This window comes from Callorhinus ursinus, unplaced genomic scaffold (assembly GCF_003265705.2).
Source record: "Callorhinus ursinus isolate GAN/ISIS: 27379988/994484 unplaced genomic scaffold, GSC_fseal_2.0 scaffold11, whole genome shotgun sequence".
NCBI lineage: Eukaryota > Metazoa > Chordata > Mammalia > Carnivora > Otariidae > Callorhinus > Callorhinus ursinus.
Genome location: NW_027397073.1, coordinates 35,665,487 through 35,688,857, shown reverse-complemented (window position 1 = coordinate 35,688,857; position 23,371 = coordinate 35,665,487). Strand labels below are relative to the sequence as shown.

The 23,371-nt window shown below is 42.6% G+C and overlaps 1 protein-coding gene across 3 annotated transcripts in view; it reads right to left on the bottom strand.

Moving 5' to 3' along the window:
- Nucleotides 1–23,371, bottom strand: part of TPGS2 (tubulin polyglutamylase complex subunit 2) — a 59,103-nt gene continuing 35,732 nt past the window's right edge. Inside the window, exons 3-7 of one of the 3 annotated variants that reach the window (XM_025886683.2) lie at nt 18,472–18,559; nt 16,338–16,466; nt 4,995–5,108; nt 3,107–3,267; nt 1–1,630 (exon numbers count right to left, since the gene is read on the bottom strand). In XM_025886683.2, the coding sequence (XP_025742468.1) occupies nt 1,400–1,630; nt 3,107–3,267; nt 4,995–5,108; nt 16,338–16,466; nt 18,472–18,559 (723 nt within the window). In that variant the 3' untranslated portion in view covers nt 1–1,399. The remainder of the gene's footprint in view (nt 1,631–3,106; nt 3,268–4,994; nt 5,109–16,337; nt 16,467–18,471; nt 18,560–23,371) is intronic. The other 2 variants (XM_025886684.2, XM_073898303.1) reach the window with 2 other exon arrangements.

Here is a 23,371-nt window from a genome sequence, read left to right as displayed (position 1 = left end):
AACATTTTAGTACTTTTAATGGTACTATTTTCCTAATTTTTGGACACGAGGCCCCCCATCTTCATTTGGCACTGGGTCCTGCACTCAGGTAGCCAGCCCGGCTCTTCACTGCTCTCCTTTCCTTTGCGGAGCCCCCTCCTTCTCTATTCTATAGCCTTTTGAGGACTGCCAGTGATGTGAAGGGCACCGCTGCACTCTGATTCCTCTGCGGCTATACCTGTGAAAACTGGAACAGGGCCAGGACTGACTCCAAAGGGATTCAGGGGATGCATCAGCCCTAGAGGCCGGCCTGCTCAAACCCCTTCTAACTTTGACTGGTCTTGGACCAGCAACCACAATGCTGGACTCACTGATCTGGTGCTGTTGGCTCTCCCTTTCATTTGATCAGTTCTGGCAGAAAAATTCTTCTAATAGACTAAACTTGAGCTGTTATCCTTGATAGCTTGGTCCCTCTTTGTCCCTTTCTGCCACTGCATGAATTGCTGAGAGCTGGGAGTAGGCAGGGCAGGTGGAAAGCTCTTGTCAACAGTGGTTTCATAAGAACTCTTTATGTGGAGTCCTGTAAAACAGCGCTTGGGAGTTTGCTTTTCGTTTTTAAATGGTTCAAGTAGAGAATTACCCCCTCTTAAAAAAAAAAAAAAACTAAGATAGTTTTGGCAATGTATAAACATCACACTGCAAAACTGGAAACAACAAACTTTATAGGAAACTGAAAAGGACCAGTGAGAATTATGAAAAATAAAAAGAACATACACAATTGTACCTTCAAGAATTTCCATGGAACATTATGACCCATCAAATTAAGGTATCCACATTCTCTAACAAAAATGAACTGATCGGAGTAAGGACAGCATGAAAATATTCTAATGCAGTGCTGCCCAACAGAACTTTCTGTGATGATGGAAATGTTCCATTATCTCTGTTGTTGAATACAGAAGCTACCAGCCACATGAATACTCACAATGTGGCTAATGCAACTGACAAACTGAGTTTTTTATTTATACAGCCACCTTTGGCTAGTGATTACCAACTGAACAGCACAGTTCTAATGCCCCATGGGTCAAAATCAGTGGTTTCTTCAGGGGATTTCTCTAATCCCTGCTGCGGGGTGTAGACGGTTGGGGGTGGAAAGAGAGGAAAGCTCGTAGCAGCTCTATTTAACTACTTAAACAAGTTCTGAAACTCTCCACAGCTCTCAGAGGCAAGGGCTGAGGAAAGGACTCTGGGGGAGACCTGAGTATGCCCTTGAACTCCTGGCTAATGCCAACGGGGGGTAAAGGGCCTAGGACTTGGCTCACGCAGATGGGAAAAGGCCTATGGTGCCACTCACAGAATCTGAGGCTTGGGCCATCTGTGCCTGGAAATCGTTGCTGTAGGGCTGGCGGGGAGGTTGGGGTGCTCATTTCCGGACAGGGTTTCCAGGGCTAGAAGAGGATTTAGAGGTGGTGGGAGGACCCAGGGGCCCTTTCTGGCCACCTGCAGGCTGGACTGGCCCTTTCTTTTTGGGGATTAAGGTCTTGTTCTTGCTCTTGAACACTCTGCTGGGATCCAGCTTGTTCACGAAGCAGTTGGTCTCTTCTGCAAGTAGGTCTGTGTTGTAGGTGATGGGTTTATACATGTTGAACCACTGCTGTAAGGGAGAATTGGGAGAGGTCACAATTCGAAGGAGAAAGGCAATTGTTTATGCTCTTTAGTGGGGACTCAGAGGTAGAGAGGTGGGGAGTGAGGCAAAGAGAACAAAAGTTTTTATGAAAAACTGCCTCAAAAATCTGTTAGCACGTCCTTGAGGTGAAAGTGATGGCACACACATTGCTTTATTAGGTCTCATAACCTTTAAAATAAATTCAGCACAAGGACTAAGAATGCAAGTAAACCTCCTTCCTTCTGATCTACTGAGCCCTGAGCATGGGGATTAAGTCCCAGATCATCAGTGACCTTCTAATTGTTCTGTCCTCACGGCAGCCACTGCCCATCAGGTGGCTATGGCAGCACCTTCCCAGAGAAGGTGCATGACAGAGGCCAGTGGCAGGCCTCGGCTGAGGGAAGCTGCCGGTGCTGGTGCTCCTTTCCCTTTCTGGGCAAAGAGCATCACATTTATTGACCTCATAATGTTGACTGGATGGATGTTAGGTGACATTTGGGCAAAGTGAGGCCCACCAGATGAATACATACATGGAGCCGAGTCCCTAGTTCACTGCCACCCCAGCCAAAGTTCTTCCAGGCATGCCTGGTCTCAAACTAGGGGGTATATGAGCATTACCAGGCAACTCTATGTTTGAAATGTTGCCCAGATCTGTAATATAAGCAAGGCACATCCATACAATGGAATATTCTGTATCACTAAAAAGGACAGTTCTGTATGTACTGATAGGGAATGAACCCCAAGATGGAGTGTTAGTGAAAAGAAGGTGCATAACGATGTGAGTAGTCACTTGTGATTTAGAAAAAAGGAACCGGGCGTCTGGGTGGCTCAGTTGGTTAAGCGACTGCCTTCGGCTCAGGTCATGATCCAGGAGTCCCTGGATTGAGTCCCGCATCAGGCTCCCTGCTCGGCAGAGAGTCTGCTTCTCCCTCTGACCCTCCCCCGTCTCATGCGCTCTCTCTCTCTCATTCTCTCTGTCTCAAATAAAAAAAAAAAATCTTAAAAAAAAAAAAAAAGGAACCAAAAATCATATGCATGTATGCTTTCTATGCAGTAAAGTACCCTGCAAAAAGCACAAGAAAAATGCAAACAGTGGCTGCCTCTGGGGGAGGCTGGGAGGCTGGAGAGCCTGGGAATAAGACTGACTTTCCACTCTTCATGTGTGCACGCACTGCCTATCTAAAACCAACACTCAGACCTAAGCCCCCAATAAAATTTAATTAGAAAGAAAACTCCCAGGTGATTCTGAGGATCAGCCAAGTTTGGGAACCACTTAGTTCAATATTAAGTGAGGCTATCCACCTACACTGGCGCCATCTGCCTTGCTTAATGAAAATGCAGGTTCCTGGGCTCCACCCCAGGTCTTCTGAATGGGACGGGGAAGCTGGGACTCTGCAATTTAAGTACTTCCTCAGAGATTCTGATACAGTCCACAGTTTGAGATGGCACATGTTTCTCCCTTACCTTGGCCTGTGGGCTAATGCCATAGCTGGTGAAGGCGTACTGCCACTGCGGCAGGCCCAGGTGCGTGATGAGCAGGCGATAGTAAGCAGTGAAGGAATCGGTGAGAAAATGCCAGTATAATGCTCTGTCCAGGAACCAGATCTCAGCGTCTTGGGCTAACGCTGAAATAGCAAATGAACAGAAGAAATGAACGGATGACATAATACTTTTCTCCTTCTATCTGTAAAGTCGATATACTCTCATGGTTAAAAAAAAAGAAATTCTAATAGTGGAAGGATGTAAAATACAAGTAAGAGTTCCTTTTTACCCCTTTCAACCTCCAGGCCCATGCTCCCGTGGCCACTGTTAGGGGTTTTACTGGTCTTCTTGTACAAATCCCTGATCAGTCAGCCGACTGACTTGTGCGCTGGGCGTTGGCCATCTGTGCATTCAGGCTGACTATTCAGCAGCCTCCTGCCTCAGTGGGGACAGACTGGGGTCTCAGCTTTCCTGATGGAGACAGACTCTGAAAGCCTCTGATTCTTTTTTTTTTTTTTTTAAGATTTTATTTATTAGAGAGAGAGAGAGCACGAGTGAGAGAGCACAAGCAGGGGGAGCAGCAGAGGGAGAGGGAGAAGCAGACTCCCCAGTGACCAGGGAGCCCGATGCGGCGCTCGATCCCAGGACCCTGGGATCATGACCTGAGCTGAAGGCAGCTGCTTAACTGACTGAGCCCCCCAGGCTCCCCAAGGCTCTGGTTTTCTGAGGGGGTCTCCACCAGGAACCTGAAGGGCTGTGAGCAGCCACCGTGGGGGAGCGCAGACCAGCTCCTGTCCTGGATCCTGCCTGTGCTGTTGCGGGAGGTCCGGGCTGAACTGAAACAGGCATGGTCACAGCAGCTCCAGCCTCGCACTCACTCCTCACCTTTCGTTCTTCCTCCCGCAGGCCTCTAGTTCGTCTCCTGTCTGATGGCTGTAATGGCTCCCTCAGTGGCCCACACCCTCCAGTCTCTTCCTCTTCCAAGACTGCCTGTGCAAACGGGCATTTCCACCTCAATTCGGCCGTTCCTTTACTGAACAACCTGGACTTCCCACTGCCATGTCCCAACTCCTTCCAAGCTGTGCATGGCTTCTGGCTTCAACTCCTCACCCACAGGATGAACCAGGTAGCCCTATGATTTGAAATTGTCATGCCTTCCAAATCAGTTGCACTTTCCCATGGCATAGCTTTACCCAGTCTCTTCGCCTGGATGTTCCCCTTACCCCACAACCCCTCCTGCCCCACCCCTCCGCATAACCCAAGATGTGGATGAAAGGCTACTTTGCAAAGTCGGTCCCTCCTTCCTCTAGGGGTAAAATCCTGGCATCTCTATTTTCTCACCCCGACAGACTGAGAGCTACGTGAAGAGGGCTGGGCCATGTCCACCGTCCCCAGGGCAGGGCCTGAACTCATGACAGCTGCTGCTCCGGGGACCAGAGACTTTCCCTCTTGATTTCTCATCTGAGGTCTTAGATTGAGGTCTACTCATTCAGGTTTATAGGTTGTTAACTTGCCTACAGAGAGAAGTATACAGGAAAGATAATGCTTTTCCTGGATGCTTTTCTAATGCGTGAGCCTGCTACAGGAGTCTATAAACACAATGACTATTTCTTTTAGTTTTTACTCACTTATTTTCGTACTCCCATTATTTTGCAGTAACTCACAAATGATGACAGCTTAAAGGCTCTAGCGATTGGCCAAGAAGGGGATGTTCAAGGAGGACCAAAGGGGCTTTCTGGGTCTTTACATCACCAAGAGACCTGGCCGCATCTCATGGGTCCAGAGGAGTGTGCCTTTTGTGTCGTGACTGCAGAGCAGGGTCATCCATGCCACACCCAACTGCAGGACCATGCTTGTCAATGATTCTTACCTGGTTTCCCTCTTTTGTAGACAAGGCAAACCTTCCCATTCCCATTGCAAGGATCCAGCTCAAATATCACACTGCGAGAATCAAAGTGAGGCTTCTCTGGCTGGTTCTCACTGGCTGCAAACCCAGAAGTTAATAGTTATGTTCAAACATACTCAACTCAAACACATACTTATCCAGCATTGCTAGGGTAGGGGGGAAAAAAAAGGGAAAAAGCCTTATCTCAGACATATTCTTAACTACTATTTCCAATGTGAGCCAAATGAAATTTTTAAAGATTTATTTCAGAGAGATAGAGAGCGAGCAAGTATGGGGGGGGTAGAGAGAATCCTCAAGCAGACTCCCCGCTGAGCACGGGACCCTGAGATCATGACATGACCTGAGCCGAAACCAAGAGTCGGACACTTAACTGACTGAGCCACCCAGGCGCCCCCCAAATGAATTCTATACTCTAAATGTCCAGGATCTTATCCATGGGCTAAGCCTTCTGTCTGGGCTTCTCTATCACAGTGTCACAGAATCTAGGGGAAGGTGACACAAGGAATACAAACTGAATTTGCTGAAGTGGGAATACATAAAGGCAAAGTAATTTGGCCTGATGTTGACGTCTCTTTTTCCCAGATAATTGCTTTCCCCTTATTTATAGCACTTTATGATCTTTTGATTAGAATCCCTTTTCCTTGGTCTAAAATGTATGTATAATATTTAATATTAATTACATTATAATTAATGATAAGCCTGGCTCAATTAGAAATACCTAATAATTAAATACAATGGAGTACCAGGAAAAAGAGACATTTTTAGAAATACAAGCATCAGAAACTTTCCTGCTTCTTTCGTTACAGCTATTATGTAATAAAGATGAGTATTAGTGACTGAGGGTGAGAGTTTACAAACCTAGGAGAGACTGGATAAAACAAAGTCTATAAAAAGACTATTTTTTACTTACATATTGCCATACATATAATTTTATACAAATGCACAAATATTTACATTTCTAACTAAAAAAATGTTTTAAACATGGCCTTCCCTTCCCACTTTAATACTCTTCTTAATTTCATGTGGTCCTCAACTCATGGAGTATGAAAGGTTCTGTCTGGCTTCCTGGCTCTACACTGTGGATTGGAAAACTCTCTTGAGTCTTAAGCTGAGGTTCCCCTTCTTTATTTCCATCTCTCAGGCTCATTGTCCTTCATTGCCCGATGGTCAGTGTCTTGAAATCCATTTTTATATATCTTCTCTGTTGTTGTTCCAGGAGGGCAGATAAATTAGGTCTGTGACTGGGTGCCTGGGTGGCTCAGATGGTTAAGTGTCTGCCTTCAGCTCAGGTCATGATCCCAGGGTTCTGGGATCGAGTCCCGCTCCCTGCTCCTTGGGAGCCTGCTTCTCCCTCTGACTCTCTCTCTCTCTCTCTCTCTCTCTGTCTCTCGTGAATAAATAAATAAAATCTTTAAAAAAAAAATTAGGTCTGTGACTCCCATCTTGGGTGAGATCCAAAGTGTAGACTGTAGGGTCCCACCAAGTTTCAGCAGCCTTGCCCTGACTGATGCCAACTGGGGTCTGCCTGCAGGTGAAAAATTACAAAATAGGAAACTCCTTTCCGCCATTTGTAGATGTCACTCCAGTTTCTGCTCATTTTTGGTTATTCTCCAATCTTTTTAGGTCATTGTCCTTAAAGTTTTCCCAGAGTTTCGAGTAGTCTTGACTTGGTAAAAGGTACTCTGCCATTACCAGGATGAGGAAGTCAGTATTTGAATCTTCTGCTTCCTTTTTTGCCAAATATGCAATGTCACTATTTTTAGTTTCTCACTGAAATTTTAGTTTAGTTTTATCCCCATGTATGCATTAGCACATTGTTGTGCCGAATAATTTCACTCTTGGGAGTACCAGTGGATCTCTTTCTTGTTACCTGTTATTTGTGCTAGTTTTGTTCATGGCATTGTGTTTTTTCATGTGCCTAGTTATTTTTTAGAAGGAAGTGTTTTTGAAAAATTATTTATAAAAACAATTTGAGGTCTAAGATACTGTTATCATCCCCTAGGGTAGAATTTTCTTTTTTATATAAGAGCTTTACTGAGATCATTCACCTACCATACCACTTACTCATTTGAAGTACACAATTTAATGGTTTTTAGTATATTTACAGTTATATAACCATTCAGACAATCAATTTTAGAACATTTCTCTAGAGTGAATTTGTTTCTGCTAGGCCCCTGAGGAGATTAATAACCTGGAGTCAATTTAGTCTAATTTTCCAATTTAACATTTTCTGGGCCACACAGATGACTTACAATAGTTACTTCTGTTTTTTTTTTCTGTCTCCTGGGTACTGCTCTTCATGGTGCCAACTCCAAAAGTAGGTAGTTTTTATGGGTGCCATCCTTTGTAAGGCCTGGACTCTGTTTTATTCCCCTGGTCTCAAAATGGGGCAAATTCACAGCTTTCCAGCATCCTCATAGCCTGTTGTAAGAAGGGCAATCAATGTATCTCAAATACTGAATCTCTTCTCCCCTGGATTTCTGTCTTCTGGATTTTGATCTGATATTACCTCATCATCCTGTTAGCTCTTTGATGTTTTTAGCAAGGTGGTTTTTATATTTTGCTGACTTCTCAGTTGTCTTTAGTAGGAAGGCTTCTCTGAATTACCTGTTTACCTAATTTGTGGAAGAGGAAATCTCTTCGTCAGTTTAAGTATGCTCCTAAAAATAACACATGGATGAGCTTGCTTTTTATATCAATCTGACAGTCTTTGTTTTTCAAAAGGGAGATTTAATCCCAGCACATTTAATATCGTGATTGATCAGTCTTATTTCTCCTAATGTTTTGTTTCCTAATTTATGTTTCTTCTTTTCTCTCTCTTTTTTTTAAAGATTTTATTTATTTGACAGAGAGAGACACAGCGAGAGAGGGAACACAAGCAGGGGGAGTGGGAGAGGGAGAAGCAGGCTTCCCGCTGAGCAGGGAGCCCGATATGGGGCTTGAACCCAGGACCCTGGGATCATGACCTGAGCTGAAGGCAGACGCTTAACGACTGAGCCACCCAGGCGCCCCTTCTTTTCTCTTATTTTTCCTTCTGTGATTCAATATTCCCTTATTAGGTTGGAGATTTAAGGTAGATTTTTATTCCTTTAGTGGTTATCTTCCTGTTTTTTTTGTTTGTTTGTTTGTATGATTAGATCAATAAGACTTTACCCTTATCTGAAAACAACAGACCATTATTTCTCCTAACCGAGTGTGGGATGCAGAATTCTAAGGCCCTCAAGATTCCTGCTCCTTGGTATCTATACCTTGCAGGACCTCCTGCCCTTGAATATAATCAGGATCTGCGAATATGATGTAGTAGTCACTCCCTTGATTAGCTTACATGATAGGAGACTGTTGCAGCAAACCGAAGAGGCATTTCGCTGCTGACTGAGAAGTAAATTGCGATGTAGTGAGAGGGTCATGTGGCTAGAATCTAAGGGGAGCCTAAAGATGCTGAGAGTGAGCCCTAGCTAAAGCCAGCAAGAAAATAGGGACTTAAGTCCCACAACTGCAAGAAAGTAAGGCCAACTACTAGTGAGCTTGGAAGAGGCCTCTGTGCCTTGGAAGAGATCATAGCACCAGGTGACACTTTCATTTTAGCCTAAAGACCCTAAGTGGAAGACCTTACTTATTAGTGGCTGAATTCTTGACTCATGAAACTGTTAGATAGTAAATTTGTGGCATTTTAAGCCATTAAATTTGTGGTAATCTATTATACAAAAATAGAAAGCTCAAACAAGACACCCTTGTTTCCCCCAACAAGGTGTACTATTTCTTCCCTGTAGTAGGAGGAGACCTTCCACTTTCTGCTTCTTTTCCTCCTTTGTCCTACCTTTTCTATTATTAAAGACCCCAAGAACACTCTACATATTAATTGCTAGGGCTGCTGTAACCAAGTACCAAAACTGAGTGGCTTGAACAACAGAAATTTGTAGTCTCACAATTCTGGAGGCTACAAATCCAAGATCAAGGTGTTGGCAGAATTGGTTCTTTAGATGGCTGTGGGGAAACAATCTGTTCGATGCTTCTCTCCTAGCTTCTGGTAGTTGACTGGCAAATTTAAGCTTTCCTTAATGTATAGAAGTCCCACCCATCTCTGCCTTCATCTTCAAATGGCATTCTTCCTGTATCTCCAAATGTCTTTAAGGACATCAGTCATATTGGATTGGGGGCCACCCTACTCGAGTATGACCTCATCTTAACTACTTATATCTGCAATAACCCTATTTCCAAATAAGATCACATTCATTCTGAACTGGGGGTTAGGACTTCATTTTATGAATCGGGGGGGAGCATAATTTAACCCATAACACTTTTACATCTTTCCTCTTTCTTTTAGGTTTAGCTGAAACAGTATACAGTTGACCCTTGAACAACACGACTGAACTGCATGGGCTCACTTATACATGGATTTTTTTACAGTGTTGTCAATGTATTTTCTCTTCCTTACGATTTCCATAACATTTACTTTTCTCTTAATTTATTGTAGGAATAGTGTATATTACACATAGCATACAAAATATGTGATAATTGATTGTTGTTGGTAAGGCTTCCAGTCAATAGTAGGTTATTAGTAATTAAGTTCTGGGGGAGTAAAAAGTTCTATTAGGATTTTTGACTACATGGAGGGTCAGTGCCCTTCACCCCCACATTGCTCAAGCATCAACTACAGTAGGTTTTACAATATTCCTTGCACTGTGTCCCTCTTTCCAAGAGTTTTTTTTTTTTTTTAAAGATTTCTGAGAGCACGTGCCTGTGGGGTAGGGGCAAAGTGGGGGGACAGAGGGTGAGGGAGAGAAGCAGACCCCTGCTGAGCATAAAGCCCGATGTGGGGCTCAATCTCATTAACCTAAGCCAAAATCAAGAGTTGGATGCTCAACTGACTGAGCCACCCAGCTGCCCCCCAAAAGCTCTTAAGTAATAATTACATAACACAGGGGCACCTGGGGTAGCTCAGTCAGTTAAGCATCTTACTTTGGCTTAGGTCATGATCTCAGGGTCCTGGGATTGAGCCCCACATCTGGCTCTGCACTCCGTGGGGAATTTACTTCTCCCTCTCCCTCTGCCTCTCTCCCCTCCCCCAGCCTGTGCTGGCTCTCAAATAAAATCTTTAAAAATAAAGTTATACAACACATTGCTATCTTGATAGATTCCTATCTCTTAAGATTAAATGCATGCATAACCCCTTCATGGGAGGGTCACTGATCCTTTGTTTCCTTTTCTCCCACATTTTGGGACCTCCATTCAGTCTCATTTGTCTTCTGGTTAGAGGAGTAATGTTCTTGAAGTTTTACACATCCTTCCATATTTTTTTTAATAAACTGGAAGGTGTGTTTGGTCTGTATACATAGGACTCTAGATTTGTACTCCTTGTTGCTCAGTAACATGTATGTGCTTTCTATCTCTAGTTTCCACTGCCACAAGAGAGAAGTCTGGTATCAGTCTGATTATTATTTCTTCACAAGTTATTTTTGCCTAGAAGCCTGTAATTCTTTTCCGCATTATACAACACCTAGGTGTCTCTTTTCTCATCAGTCCAATCTGCGTCTCTGAGAGCCCTTTCAATTTGCAGAGAAATTTTCTTTTATCAGTGTTTCTTGCCTTTCTATCTAGTCTTTTTCTTTTTTATGAGCACCTGTTATGATGACAGAAGATCTTCTGGATCTATTTTCTATTTTTCTTACCCTTCCACCTTTCCCCTCATAATTTCCCCTTTAAATTGATCTGTGTGTTTTTTTTTTAAAGATTTTATTTATTTATTTGAGAGAGAGCACGAGAGGGGGGAGGGAAGAGGGAGAAGCAGACTCCCTGCTGAGCAGGGAGCCCGATGCGGGACTCGATCCCGGGACTCCAGGATCATGACCTGAGCCGAAGGCAGTCGCTTAACCAACTGAGCCACCCAGGCGCGCCCCGATCTATCTGTGCTTTTAAATACATCTTGCACTTGGTTTATCAGGCTACTAACTCAATCTTATGTATACTCTTCTTCAATTCATCAATTGAGAATTTTTACTTTTGTTCTATAGGAAGCCTTTGTGCTGTCTTAAATGTCTTTAACTGTCCTAATTCTTGTTTTTACTTAGGTTTTCATCTGTGTCCTCTAAGCAGTTTTATTTGCCTAGTTGTATATCCTGATATTTCTTTCTGATCATCCTCTTTTTGATTGTTGACTACCCTGAGAAAAGTCAGTGTTTTTCCAATTAGGTTTTATAAGACTTTGGGTCTAACTACTGGACTATCTTAAAAGGCGTGAACTCAGCAGGTACCAAAAGGCAAAGTGGTTTCTATCTCTATGGGTATGTAGGACAATATGGTCTCTACCCCTAGCTGTGTCCCTTGCTTGAAAACTCTCTAGTATCCAGTCCACCTCTATCTTCCAACTTCAAAGGCAGGGAAGATTCAGTCTACTTATTTAACAATTTCTTTGCCTTGAGGCATTCAAAAGTCCCAGCATACATAGGAAGCAGATGTAACCTTTCCCTTTCTTGTGAGGACTCCCTACATCTCTGAGTGGCAGGCTCTTGCCAAGGCCCATCACTTTCCAGTCTTTGCTCCTGGATCCCTCCAGTACAGGCATAGCTTGTTTTATTGTGCTTTGCTTTGTTGTGCTTCACAGATGTTTTTTTTTTTTTACACATTGAAGGTTTGTACCAACGCTGTGTTGAGCAAGTCTATTGGCACTATTTTTCGAACACCATTTGCTCACTTTGTGTCTGTGTTACATTTTGGTAATTCTTGCAATATTTCAACCTTTTGCATTATTTGTTATGATGACCTTTTAAGTTTGAACCCATTCTTTACTCCCTCCCCCCCCATTTTAGATATATAATAGTTTCATATTTTACAGTTTTATTTTGCAAATCCCTTGACTGATTTTTACAGATACACTTATTTTTATTGCTTTTGTTCTTCATATTCTTAATTATTGTCTTTCCTTTCCACTCAAAAAGTCCCCTTTAATATTTCATGCAGGGCTGGTTTAGTGGACATGAACTCCTTTCGTTTTTATCTAAGGAACTCTTTCTCTCTTTTATTCTGAATGAGAGACTTGCTGGATAGAGAATTCTTAGCTACAGATTTTATCCTTTCAGTACTTTGACTATACCATGCCACCCGCTTCTGGCCTGCAAAGTTTCTGCTGAAAAATCTGATAGCTTTATGGAGTTTCCCTTGTATGTAATGATCTTTTCTCTTGCTGCTTTTAAATTTTTTTATCACTACTTTTTGCCATTTTAATTATGTGTCTTGGTGTGGACCTCCTTGGGTTGATTTTGGGGGGGGGGTGTCTCTGTGCTTCCTAGATCAGGATATCTGTTTTCTTATCCAGATTTGGGAAGTTTTCAGCTATTATTTCTTCAAATAAATTTTCTGCTCCCTTTTTTTCTCTTTTCTGGGATCTCTATAATATCGATGTTCTTACACTTGATGGAATCATGGAGTTCCCTAAGTCTATTCTTACTTCGGATAATTCTTTTTTCTCTCATTTGTTCAGCCTGATTACTTTCCATTACTCTGTCTTCCAGGTCATTAATTTGTTCCTCTGCTTCCTCTAATCTGCTATTTATTCCAACCATGTACATTTTAAAATTTGATTTATTGTGTTCTTCATCTCGATTCTATCTCTGTGTTAAGGGTATCACTGATGTTCTCCACTCTTTTCTCAAATCCATTAAGTATCTTTATGACCATTACTTTAAATTCTCTATCAGGCATATTATTTAATGTTTCACTCAGGTCTCTTGTTGTGGTTTTGTCTTTGTTCTTTCATTTGGGACATATTCCTCTGTCTCATTTTGTCTAATTCTGTGTCTGTTTCTGTGTGTTAGGAAGATCAGCTACATCGCTTGCTCTTGAAAGTAATGGCCTTATGAAGAAGCAGTTCTATAGTTCCCTAAAGCAGTGTCCCCTGGACCTGGCACTTCACGGTTGTCTCCTATATGTGTTGTGCGTGCCCTCTTGTGTCCTGGCCTCTTCTTCCTTCATTAGAGTTATCTGCAGAGGCTCTCTTTGCCTATTGTGGGCAATGTTTGGTCCCCAGCCAGGGAAGGGGTGTGTTTTAAAGGTATGCACCAGTCTGCTTGCAAAATGAGACCCGCTGCCAGGAGAGGCCAGCCCAAACAGATCTGCAAAGTATGCATGGTCGGGGCACTCAACAAGGCATCCCTCAGGCTTCCACAGGGCCCACTGCAGCTGCCATCATCATCACTGCTGCAGAGACTGAAGCCCTGCAAAATGCAGGGATTGGGAGATGTGGTGCTGCTGAAGTTTGTGCCTACCTTCTTGACCAAAGACCTCTGATATTATTGTAACCATTTTGGGGTGCCACAAAACACCTGCAGAAGGCAGCAAACCTGATAAATGTATGTGTTCTGAACACCACTTCCTGTCCTCAGGCTTCTCTATTCCCTGTGACACAGTAATGAAATTAGGCCAATCAATAACCCTATAAAGGCCTTAGAAGGTTCAAGTGAAAGGAAGAATTGCATGTCTCTCACTTTAAATCAAAAGCTAGAAAGATTAAGCTTTGTGAGGAAGGCATGTTGAAAGCTGAGATAGGCTGAATGCTAGACTTCTTGTGCCAAATAACCAAATGCAAAGGAAATGTTCTCGAAGGAAATTAAAAGTGCTACTCCAGTGAACACATGAATGATAAGGCAGTAAAACAGCCTTATAGTTGATATGGAGAAAGTTTTAAGTGATTTGGATAAAAGATCAAACCATCCACAACATTCCTTTAAAAGCCAAAGCTTAATCCAGAGCAAGGCTGACAAAGTCTGAAGCTAGCAGAGGTTGTTTGATGAGGTTTGAGGAAAAAGCTGTCTCTATAACATAAAGTGCAAGGCAAACTAGCAAGTTATCCAGAAGATCTAGCTAAGATAATTAACAAAGGTGGCTACACTAAATAGCAGATTTTCAATGTAGACAAAACATTCTTCTGTTGGAAGATGATGCCATCTAGGACTTTCAAATCAAAAGAAAAGAAGTCAGTGCCTGGCTTCAAAGCCTCAAAGGACAGGCTGACTCTCTTTGTGGGGACTATTGCAGATGCTGACTTTGTTGAAGCCAATGCTCACTGACCATTCTGAAAATCCTAGGGCCTTTAAGAATTATGCAAAATCAACTCTGCCTGTGCTCTGTAAATGGAACAACAAAGGTTTACTGAATATTTTAAGTCCATTGTTGAGACCAACCGTTCAGACAAAAAGATTCCTCTCAAAATATTACTGCTTATTGACAAGGCACCTGGTCACCCAAGAACTCTGATGGAGATGTACAATGAGATGAATGTTGTTCTCGTGCCTGCTAACACAACATCCATACTGCAACCCATGGGTCAAGGAGTCTTTTCAGCTTTCAAGTCTGAATACTTAATATGTTTCATAAGGCTATAAGTGCTATCACTAGTGATTCCTCTGATAGATCTGGGGAAAGTAAACTGAAAACCTTCTGGGAAGGATTCACCATTCTAGGTGCCATTAAGAACATTCATGGTTCATGGGTAGAGGTCAAACTATCAACATTAAGAGGATTCTAGAAGAAGTTGATTCCAACCCTCATGGATGACTTTGAGGGATTCAAGACTTCAGTGGAGGAAGTCACTGCAGATGTGGTGGAAATAGCAAGAGAACTAGAATTAGGAGAGCCTGAAGATGTGACTGAATTGCTGGCAATCTCCTGAGAAAACTTGAATGGATGAGGAGTTGCTTCTTACGGATGAGTAAAGAAAGTGGTTTCTTGAGATGGCTTCTACTCCTGGGGAAGAGGCTATGAAGACTACTGAAATTAGCACAAAGGATTTAGAGTATCACATAAACTTAGTTGATAAAATGGTCGCAGGGTCTGAGAAGAAAGACACCGATTTGGAAGTTTTACTCTGGGTAAAATGCTATCAAACAGCACGGCATGCTACAGAGAAATCATTCATGGAAGGAAGTGTCAATCAATGCAGCAAACTTCACTGCTTTAAGAAATTGCCAAGCCACCCCAACCTTCAGCAACCCACCTCCCTGATCATTAAGCAGCCATCAACATGGAGGCAAGACCCTTCATTCAGCAAAAAGATTACAAACTGCTGAAAGCTGATGATGGTTAGCATTTGTTAGCAATAAAGTATTTTTTAATTAATGTATGTACATTGTTTTTTTAGACATCACACTTAATAGGCCATAATATAGTATAACCCTAACTTTAATATGCACTGGGAAATCAACAAATTCATTTGCACTTGCCTTATTGGGGTGATCTGGAACCAAACCTGCAATATCTCCAAGGGATGCCTGTACTAGTGTGTAACTGCTTGTGCAGTTGATGGAGAAGCCTTGCATCAGTTCTCTCTGCCAGAACTTCAATGTACCTCAAGGTCTTAGTATTGGAGGTACTAGTTGCTTAGTCAACATTCATTCTCCCTTTCTTTCTTAAACCCCAATTCTGTTTGAGGGGACAACACTGGCACAGCTAACCATACTTCCTCAGATTCCCCTGCAGCTATGGTAACTTTTTAACTCTGTTCTGGCCAATGGCTATTGGGAGGAGCTTCTGAGAAAACTATTGTTTTCCTGATAAAAAGGGAGAGATTCTGCCACAAGACAGTTTTTGTTGTTTTGCCTTTCACTCTTTTTCCTCCCTGGAACACAGACTGGAAGCTTGGAGGTATAGCCCACATTCCTCAGTGATGAGGATGAAAGCCATATCCAAAGGTTGGTGCAGGAGGAAGCCACAGGGAGACTTTATCATTGACTTCCTCAAACAGCTGCACCAGTCTAGTTCCAGATTTCTATGAGAAAAGTAAACTCCTATTTAGTTTAGACATTGTAATGGGGTTTCTGATATATGCAGCCAAACACAATTCTAACTGACAAAGTCCTCACTTATGCCCAGTTGCTCATAGCTTTTAGCAGCCATTTGAATCCGAGATGGCGAAGAGCCTGGAGGGAGGAAGGGAGCTGCTTATAGAGTCCATGTTCTCTGAAAGCTCTTGATACTGAAATGTTGAGTCAAATTAATCTTTAACATTCATTTATTTACTAAGCATTCATTAAGTAGCGATTATGTGCCAGGCACTGAGGTGGGTGCTGGAAACCAAACAAAAATCTCAACCTTGGCATTTCTTCATGAAAATTTCCTTTATTGATACAGGTTGGTTTTTTTGTTTGTTTGTTTGTTTACCTTACTCCCATGGTCCTGAGAAGCCACAATGGGGAAGGTTTTTTTGGCTTCGGAAAAGTACTACAATGCCACAGCGTCTTCCTATGGTTTTTAACATTATAAAAGGGAAACAAACAGGCTAATTTCTAACTCAGAGCACAAGTTCCTTCCAGTTACCTTCAAGTGCATCATCCTCCAGGTCTGCCAGAGTTGGTGCATTTGGGAGTGAATACACAGAAGACTGGTTGAGTTGAGTCAGTTTTGCGATGCTATTAATTGCCATGCTGCCCAATGGAATGGTGTGCTCTATGGAAACATTAGCAAAGAGAAACAGTCTTACTACCACGATCGTCATAAGGACTTCTGCTGGAATAGCTTAAACCCAGCTTTTGTTTGATCCCAGGCTGAGGAATCTGACGGAAAGTGGAAGGAAGAGGATCAATGCACTATATGCCCCAGAGCGCCAACCTTTTTTAGCAATGAGTCATGCGTGAAAAGACCCCACTGCATGCATTAAGGTAGAATATTGAAGAAAATTTAAAAAGGGGATGCGCAGGAAGAACCCAGAAATCAGGGCTAGGGGCCCTGTTTGAAGAGCAAAGGATCTAAAAATGTTTTTGCTCCCTCTTTCCCTTGCATGAAGGGTTATAATTCCCAAAGAGGTAACAGCTTTGATTATATAACTGACCCATTCTTCTCTTCTTGTAAACTTCCCATGATGGAAGATCACTCCCCTTCTGTCACTTTTTCTTACTCATTGCAGAGAACTTGACAGAAGACTAGAAATCAACCTTGCCTGATTCCTAGTTTTCTGTGATTAGGGTGTAAATAGGGAACAGGTAACTGTATATCTTCCTTATTATACAGAATCCTTGTCATATAGAATGCTGGCCACCGGATGGCATATAAAGACTTAGAAATCTGACTGTTGAAAAAAACGGAAGGCAGTAAAACAGCTGTAATTTGGGAAGTCCACGCAGAACAGACCATTAAAGACGTAAACATCAGAAGCTGCCTCTGCTGTTGACTTTATTCAGGAAATGACAGAAAGGGGGATGGGAGTGGGGAAAGCATAAGAAGACTAGGATTGGGAGGATTAAAGGAGAGAAGGTATTAGAATAATGAACAGGGACTCATTCATGAAAACTTGGTGACCTGTTTCTTCTCTGAGGGACGCTTGTGAAGGGGCTCGCCTGTCTTCATGATGTGGGTAAGGGAAAATCTGACCATCAGTCTAGTCTCTGTCCATTCTCTCTCTCACTCCAGACTCCAAAGGCCATGGTCATGCTTCAAAGAAAGGCTCTTGTGACAGAACGGTGGTGACAAGAATGGTTTCTGGGCTAATAGAGGAAATAATTCCAAGCTAAAAGTTCATGTTAAATGCTCAGGAATAAGCTATAAAAAGTGCCTCTGACCAGCTGTGACAGAGACAGGAAGGCTTTGGGAATCATCAAAAAAAGGGAACCCAGAGGAAGAGGGCAGAGGAAACGAAGGGGAGAAGTCAGTTCTGCAGATCTGCTGTGCAGTAAGAATTACCACATTGTCAGTGACAGCATGGGAGGTGCTGGGTACTTCCTGAGGACCAAAGGAGATCTGGGGAGGTGGCTGGAATACAGAGGCAGGAAAGGCCTCTTGTGGGCAGGGAAGTCTGTGGCAGGAATGGGCTGGACTCCAGTGGAGAGAAAAGGTGTTCTTGGCTCATGAGATTTTATAGGAGTCTTCACTTAAATGTGCAGCACCGTCTTTCATGTGTATGCAGTACCTGCAATTTCTGACTCTACCAAGTTATGAGTTCCCACGTCTGCACGTGAATGTCTGTCCTAGCCACTTTAATACTAAAGATGACAACTTCAGAAGTGAGTGGTTGATAACTTAAGGCTGGGAAGATGTGCAGGAGAGAAGTTAAAGATCTGGCGTAAGGGTCACAGCCCTAAGGTCATTGCCATGCCGGGAATGAAGGAAGTTACCCCTCTTATGACCATCCGTGGCTGTCCCTTCAGCTCACTCTGAGGAGAATGCTCTGGGGTGGAGTCATCAGAATCTTTAAGTTTGAGGTGGTACAGGAATTTTGTGTAGTGATTAAGGTTTCCCATGAGCCTATTTCAAAAGGGAGCCTCTAAATTGAGTTTCTAGGTAAGTACCAGCTAGAATCTGGCATAGTGGGTGGTGGGTGAAGCAATGGTATGTGTTGGCTTTGGGGAAAAAATCATAGCTTCTGGACATTGCACTTCAGGAGAACTCATGAAAACGATCCAGATACCCAAACTCTCAGCCAGGGAAATGTTACCCTATAGCAAGAAGGCTGACTCACCATCCAGCTTCACACTCCATGTCATGTGGAAGCCATTGGTCATCAGGTAAAAATTCTTCACATCCTCAGGTAGCACACAGTTATTTTTCTAGAATCACAAAGCAGCTGAGTGTTAGGTCAGGACTGAGAAAGGGCACAGGGCTATGCCCCAAAGCAAATGGGGATACTACATACCATGTTTTAGATCCCCCAAATGGGAAGATTTTGGTAATTACCTACAAACTCCATTAGAGAGTTCCAGTTCAAGATGGCAAAACAGAAGGCCCCTGAACTCACCTCCTCCCATAGAAACACCAAATCCATAGCTACAGATGGAATAATTCCCTCTGAAATAAATCCAGAAGCTGGTTTAGCAACTCCTATACATTGGGTGAATGAGAAAAAATGCACATCGAAATGGGTAGGAGAGGCTGAGACACAACTCACCATAAACTCCACCACTGGTGCAGCAATACACAATCAGGAGAGAACTCACAAACCCGATCTTCCCTCTAAGGAGTTAAGGGTTTGAACCCTCTATCTGGCATACCACCTTTTAAGAGCTGCATCTGAGAGATGAGCTCCCCAGACATCTAGCTTTGAAAGCCAAAGGGGCTTGCTCCACAAGATCACCAAGGCTATTTGGAAACTGAGAAAGAGTTCTCAAAGGGCTCATGCATGCAGATTTCCCATCCCAGGGCCTTTTATAGCGGCAGCCAACTGAAAAGTACCCAGACTTTCTTTGAAAGAGGCTTATTTGCTTATCTTACAGCATTGACCTGAGAAGCAGTTACCTAATTTAACACACATCAACAGAAATACTCTCCAGAGAACAGGGAAGCTGGAGGGCACCATCTTTACACACTCTGCCTTACTCCAGGTCGGCAGTATCTCCCAGAAAAGAGCTTGTGCACCCATCTAATGCACTGGCCTTTGCATCTACTGCCCAAGGGACACACCCTTGATTACTTGGTTCTGGTGGCCAAGGGGCTTCCATTTCCAGGTCCCATAGGACTATAACAAAGAGACAGTTCTTAATCGGCTATCCCACTGATGAAGAATAGTTGGAAGAAAGGCAGGCTGGAACAAGGCCTCCCACCCCCACCCCAAGAGGAAACCACACTTAAAAGGATTTTACACCACCCTGGAAGGAGCCCTCCAGCCTTTCCCCTGTGAGAGAAAGAGGACAAAAACCTGATTGCATTACAGGTGCATGGAGGGTTAATCAGATTAAAACAGCCCACCACCAACCCCCATAAAAACCCCTAGACTTAGAAACTCCCGTGGCAACCCCCTCAGGTCCCCTCCCTCTTTGGGATCTTTGTACTATTATCACTCAATAAACCTTGCTTTGCTGCCCCCCACTCTGTCTTGTCTACCTCTTCATTCTTCAAAGCGGCATGACCAAGAACTGCGGGAAGGAAAAGAAATCCTGCAGCACCACCATTATCCTTCAGAATTTAAGTAGAGATAAAGTTTTCCAGACAAGCAAAAGCTAAAGGAGTTCATCACATTAAACTGGCCTTACAAGAAATGTTAAAGGGACTTCCTTAAATGGAAAAGAGAAGCCACAGCATATGAAAATTATGAAAGAAAAAAATTTCACTGATATAAGCAACCATATACTGAAGGTAGTACCTCAACTACTTATAAAGCTAGTATGAAGGTTAAGGTTAAAAGGCAACAGTAGTAAAATCAACTATATCTACAATAATTAGTTAAGGGATAAACAAAATAATACAAAATACGACATACATAAATACAAAAACTGGGGAGGGGCGTAAAAATGCAGTGCTTATAGAATGTGTTTGAACTTAAGCAACCATCAACTTAAAATAGATTGCTACATACAGAGAGTTATATATGAACCTCAGGATAAGCACAAGCTAAAAACTTTTGATACACAAAAGGCAGAGAAGGAAATCCAAACATCATACTAAAGAGAGTCACTAAATCATAAGACAACAAGAAAAGAAAGGAACATGAAAGAATTACAAAACAACCTGAAAACAATTGTGGCAGTAAGTAAATACCTATCAATAATTACTTTAAAGGATCTTGGGAAGAGGGTGTAGTAGGACCCTGAGCTCACCCCTCCCACGTTTACAACTAGATATCATCCACAACCAAGTCAATAAACAAGGGAGTGATTTCGATCACGCTGGCAGAACAAACTCCACAACAAAATAGAGAAGAAGCTGCATCTGAAAGGTTAGAAAGGTGAGAAAGGTGGAGGGAGGCTGCCCAAAGGAGGGAGGCAGCTGCGTGCAGGGAGCGGGCAGAGAAATGGGCCCTTGTACTAGGGAGCTCGTGTGGGGAGGACTAATCCCCATAAAGTTTGTGAAGACCAGAGTTGCTGAATTAAGTTTGTATAACCAGTGGGACCTGGAGCCTGGAGCTTTAAAAATCAGCTGACTCAGCACTGGGCGAGCTGGGACAAGCCAAGTAGAGCCAGTCCAGCTGGGAGGGCAGGTGACAGCAGCCTGAACAGACAAGCAATATAAAGATAGCAGTTTATACAATACCAGGGGCAAATGGGAGACAGATCTGTTCATACAGATTTCTGAGCATGTTGGGGAACTTCTTTGAAAATGAGGGAGCTGGCAGGTGGCATTTTCCTCCCCCCGGCCCCCAACCATAAACCCAGGGCCATCTGTGGGAGGCAGGGCATCCCATCCAGTTGCTGTATGCCCCCAGGCACTTGCCAGCCTCAGCTGCACCCAGCCACCCCTGGGCATTGCGCCCAGCTTTGGGCCTGCAGGTGAGCTGTCATGCAGCCTCCAGCTGCTATAGTGCTTCTACCAAGCAGAGCCCAGAGCAGGCAGAGTCAGTGCAGACAACTGCACTGAAAATAAAAGTAATTCAGACACAACAGTAGGACATAAGCACCACACATAGGATACTCTCCTGAAGTTCCAGGTTCAGGTGCACAGGGGAGACTGCACTGCAAGACACGCCAGGACCTCTTCTTCATAAAGATACTATTTTTTTTCTTTTTAAGATTTTATTTATTTGAGAGAGAAAGAGTGTGGGCATGAACATGGGGGAGGGGCAGAGGCAGAGGAAGAAGCAGTTTTCCCAGTGAGCAGGAAGCCCAATGCGGGACTGATCCCAGTACCCTGGGATCATGACCCAAGCTGAAGGCAGATGCTTAACCAACTGAGCCACCCAGGCGCCCATAAAGTCACTACTTTCAAGTGCAGAAGAAATAGCTGACCTTCCTAACACACAGAAACAGATACAGACAGGCAGACAAAATGAGGAGAAAGAAAAATTTAACTCAAATGAAGGAACAAGACAAGGCCATGGCCAGAGATCTAAATGAAACCATAAGTAGCATGCCTGATAGAAAATTTAAAGCAATGACCATAAGGATACTTACTGGACTTGAGAAAAGAGTGGAGGACATCAGTGAGACCCTCAACACAGAGACAAGGAACAACATAATAGAGATCAAGGGCTTAATAAATCAAATAAGAAATACGCTTGACAGTGAACAGCACACTGGAAGAAGCAGAGGAACAAATTAACGACCTAGAACACAGAATAATGGAAAGTAAGCAAACAATCAAAAAAGAATCATGCGAAATGAGAATAGACTTAAAGAACTCAGTGACTCCATCAAAAGTAATAGCATGAGTATTTCAGGAGTCCCTGAAGAAGAGAGAAAAGGGGGAAGAGAATTTATTTGAAGAAATAATGGCTAAAATCTTCCCTAATCTGGGAAAGGAAACACATACCCCGATCCAGGAGGGAGAGAAAACCACCATCAAAATCAACAAAAGCAGGTCCCCACCAAGACATATTATAATTAAATTAACAAATTGTAGTGATTAAAAAAAAAAAAAAAGCAGCAAGACAAAAGAAGACAGTAACATACAAGGGAAAATACATAAGGCTAGGTGGGGATTTTTCAGCAGAAACTTTCCAAGAAAGATGGGAGCGGCAAAGTGCTGAATGGGAAAAATCTGCAGCCAGGAATAGTCTATCCAGTGAGAATAGAAGCAGAGAGAGAGTTTCCCAAACAAAAACTAAAGGAGTTCATAACCACTAAACCAGCCCGCAAGAAAAATAAAGGGGACTCTTTGAGTGGAAAGGAGAGACCAGTGAGAGTATAAAGGCAGGAAACACAAAATCAGTAAAAATGAATACTGCTGTAAAAAAATGAGTCCAGGAATTCACAAGATAAAAGGATGTAAAATATGACAACATATACCTAAAACATGGAGAAGAAAAGAATAAAGAATGGATTCAAATGTAAACAACCATCAACTTAATATACACTGCTATATGCAAAACAAGTTATATATATACCTAATGGTAACCATATATCAAAAATCACTGATAAATATGCAAAGTACAAAGAGAAAGAAATCCAAATATATAACTAAAGAAAATGAGCAAAATACGAAAGGCAAGGATCAGAGAAAATCTTCAGAAATGACAAAACAAATAATAAAATGACAATAAATACGTATCAATACTTTGACTATAAATGGACTAAATGCTATAATCAAAAGACACAGGGTGACAAAATGGTGAAAAACCAAGACCCATTTATATGCTGTCTACATTTAGAACATAAAATGTCTCATTTTAGACCTAAAAACACCTGCAGATTGAAAGTAAGGGGATGGAGAAACATCTATCATGCAAATGGGTATCAAAAGAAAGCTGGAGTAGCAACACTTATATCAGACAAAATTAATTTTAAAATACAGACTGTAATAAGAGACAAAGAAGGACACTATATAATAATAAAAATTACAATAACAACTGTAAATATTTATGCACCCAACACAGGAACACCCAAATACATAAAACAGTTAATGACAAACATAAAAGGACATAATCGATAATAATACAATAACCATAGGAGACTTTAACACCCCACTTACATCAATAGATCATCTCAACAAGG